Raw genomic sequence first — 2,095 nt, 5'->3', positions numbered from 1 at the left:
ATTTCCAGTGATTGAGACAAAGCCAAACTCCTTACCGTGGTCTGTAAGACACATGGGATTCTGGGCCCCACCTGCCATGCAGTCTTTCTTTCAATTCCCCGTGTTTCCGCTCCTCCGCTAACAAAGCTACTGGAGTTTCAGTTTCCTAGTGATTCCCTAATCCTATTGCTCTCCCTCATTCTGTACATACTCGATCAAGCTTCGCTTCAAGTCCTTTCAATTTTCTTCTCACCAAGTGATTTCTTACCTTTGTTTAAAAAGTCTCCTGAACTCTGAAGCTTTCTCTCATACTGGTCATCACAGGTAGAATAAGGTGCTCCCTTGTCTGTGATTCTCACAGCTTTAATATTTCCATTATAAAATACCATTAAAATATGTATTTGATTCCTTTAAAAAATTTTTTTAATGTTTATTTATTTTTGAGAGAAACAGAGTGTGAGTGGGGGAGGGCCAAAGAGAGAGGGAGACAGAATCCCAAGCAGTCTCCAGGCTCTGAACTATCAGCACAGAGCCCGAGGCAGGACTCAAATCCACAAACTACGAGATCATAACCTGAGTCAAGGTCAGAACTCAAACAACTGTGCCACGCAGGCCCCCTATCACTCTGTTTCTTTTTTTTTCTTTTTTTTTTTTTTGTTAGTTCATGTCTTTTATTAACCCATATACAGTTACTTGTCTTCGGGTTTGTTGAAGCAGTAGGTCAGACAACATTTGCCACAATAATGTCTGTCAAAGTGGCTAGCCATAAAAACTCCAGCACCACATTCATCTGAAGGGCACTCCCGACGAAGGCGACTGATTTTGCCATTCTCATCCACCTTATAGTATTTCAGGACGGCCAATTTAACCTTCTTTCTCTTATGCTTATTCTTCTTGGGAGTGGTGTAAGACTTCTTCTTCCTTTTCTTAGCACCACCACGAAGTCTCAACACAAGATGAAGAGTGGACTCCTTTTGAATGTTGTAGTCAGACAAAGTACGTCCATCTTCCAGTTGCTTGCCAGCAAAGATCAATCTCTGCTGATCAGGAGGAATTCCTTCCTTATCCTGAATCTTGGCCTTCACATTTTCTATTGTATCTGAAGGTTCGACCTCAAGAGTGATAGTCTTCCCCGTAAGGGTCTTCACGAAAATCTGCATCTTGGCGGCGGTTCCACCGCAGATGGCGGATCGGAAAGGACTCACTCTGTTTCTTAAATGCAAATATTATTTCCTAACTTTCTAACTAACTTCTTTCAAATATATTCTTTATAAGTGCATAGTGCCTGGCACAATGCCTAGTACTTGAAAGCACTCAGCAAATGTTTGCTAAGTTTTTGATTTTTTATTTATGGCTTGATATGACTGAAGGTATGCCACTTTCATGGCCTAGGATTTGCATAAAATGAATTTTTGTGATTCCAGCTTCAATGGAATAGCTGGATTAAGGCAAAAAGGCATGATACAATGCATCTATAACTCAGAAAATTCTCTATGTCATATTTTCCCCTATTTAGGGAGTACTAGCCAACCTTGTATTACATTGGGGCATAAATAAACCTCGGAGTTAGGTTAGGTCCAAGTCAGCCATGAATTATGAAAAGTATTTAATTCTAACTAAAAATATATAAATTTTATTAGCATTGCTATTTAAAAAAATATTTTTAAAAAATTTATTCAATATACAAAGGTTACAAATATAAAAGGAATTTCCTAAGCTGTTACATTCCAGGCTGATCTAATTAAAAGACTGCTTTGATTTCCTTCTATAAAAAGCCCGAGACACTCAAGAAATGCTGAAACATGTCAAAATACACAGGAACTCTCAATGGACAAAACTGGAACAATTTCAGCAACAAAGTAAATAATAGTAGTATTAGATTATAATCTATATTGATATGAATAATTGATTGAATAAATGAATAAAAAGACAAAAGGAATAGATACTTTTGAGAACAAATTATCATTAAGTAAACACTGTATCTATAATTGGGTGTAGGTAGATCATAAATAAATGACAAAGTCAGTAAGCAAAATTATGATGAAAAATAAAATATTTACAGTCTCAACGTATGTCTCCATTAGAAGAAATTTGACTTTGGGGAAACTGGCAAACA

The 2,095-nt window shown here is 37.0% G+C and overlaps 1 protein-coding gene across 1 annotated transcript; it reads right to left on the bottom strand.

The window, feature by feature from the left end:
• Window positions 1–608: 608 nt before the first annotated feature.
• Window positions 609–1,183, bottom strand: LOC125922994 (ubiquitin-40S ribosomal protein S27a). Its single transcript, XM_049630980.1, has one exon. The coding sequence runs from the start codon at window positions 1,137–1,139 to the stop codon at window positions 669–671; it is 471 nt and encodes a 156-aa protein (XP_049486937.1). The 5' UTR covers window positions 1,140–1,183; the 3' UTR covers window positions 609–668.
• Window positions 1,184–2,095: the final 912 nt, after the last annotated feature.

This window comes from Panthera uncia, chromosome B1, assembly GCF_023721935.1.
Source record: "Panthera uncia isolate 11264 chromosome B1, Puncia_PCG_1.0, whole genome shotgun sequence".
Classification (NCBI taxonomy): domain Eukaryota; kingdom Metazoa; phylum Chordata; class Mammalia; order Carnivora; family Felidae; genus Panthera; species Panthera uncia.
This window is presented reverse-complemented; position numbering and strand designations above follow the sequence as displayed.

Bases quoted from the DNA above. Each gene is read 5' to 3' on its own strand.
- LOC125922994 (XM_049630980.1), bottom strand. From the start codon at position 1,139: ATGCAGATTTTCGTGAAGACCCTTACGGGGAAGACTATCACTCTTGAG.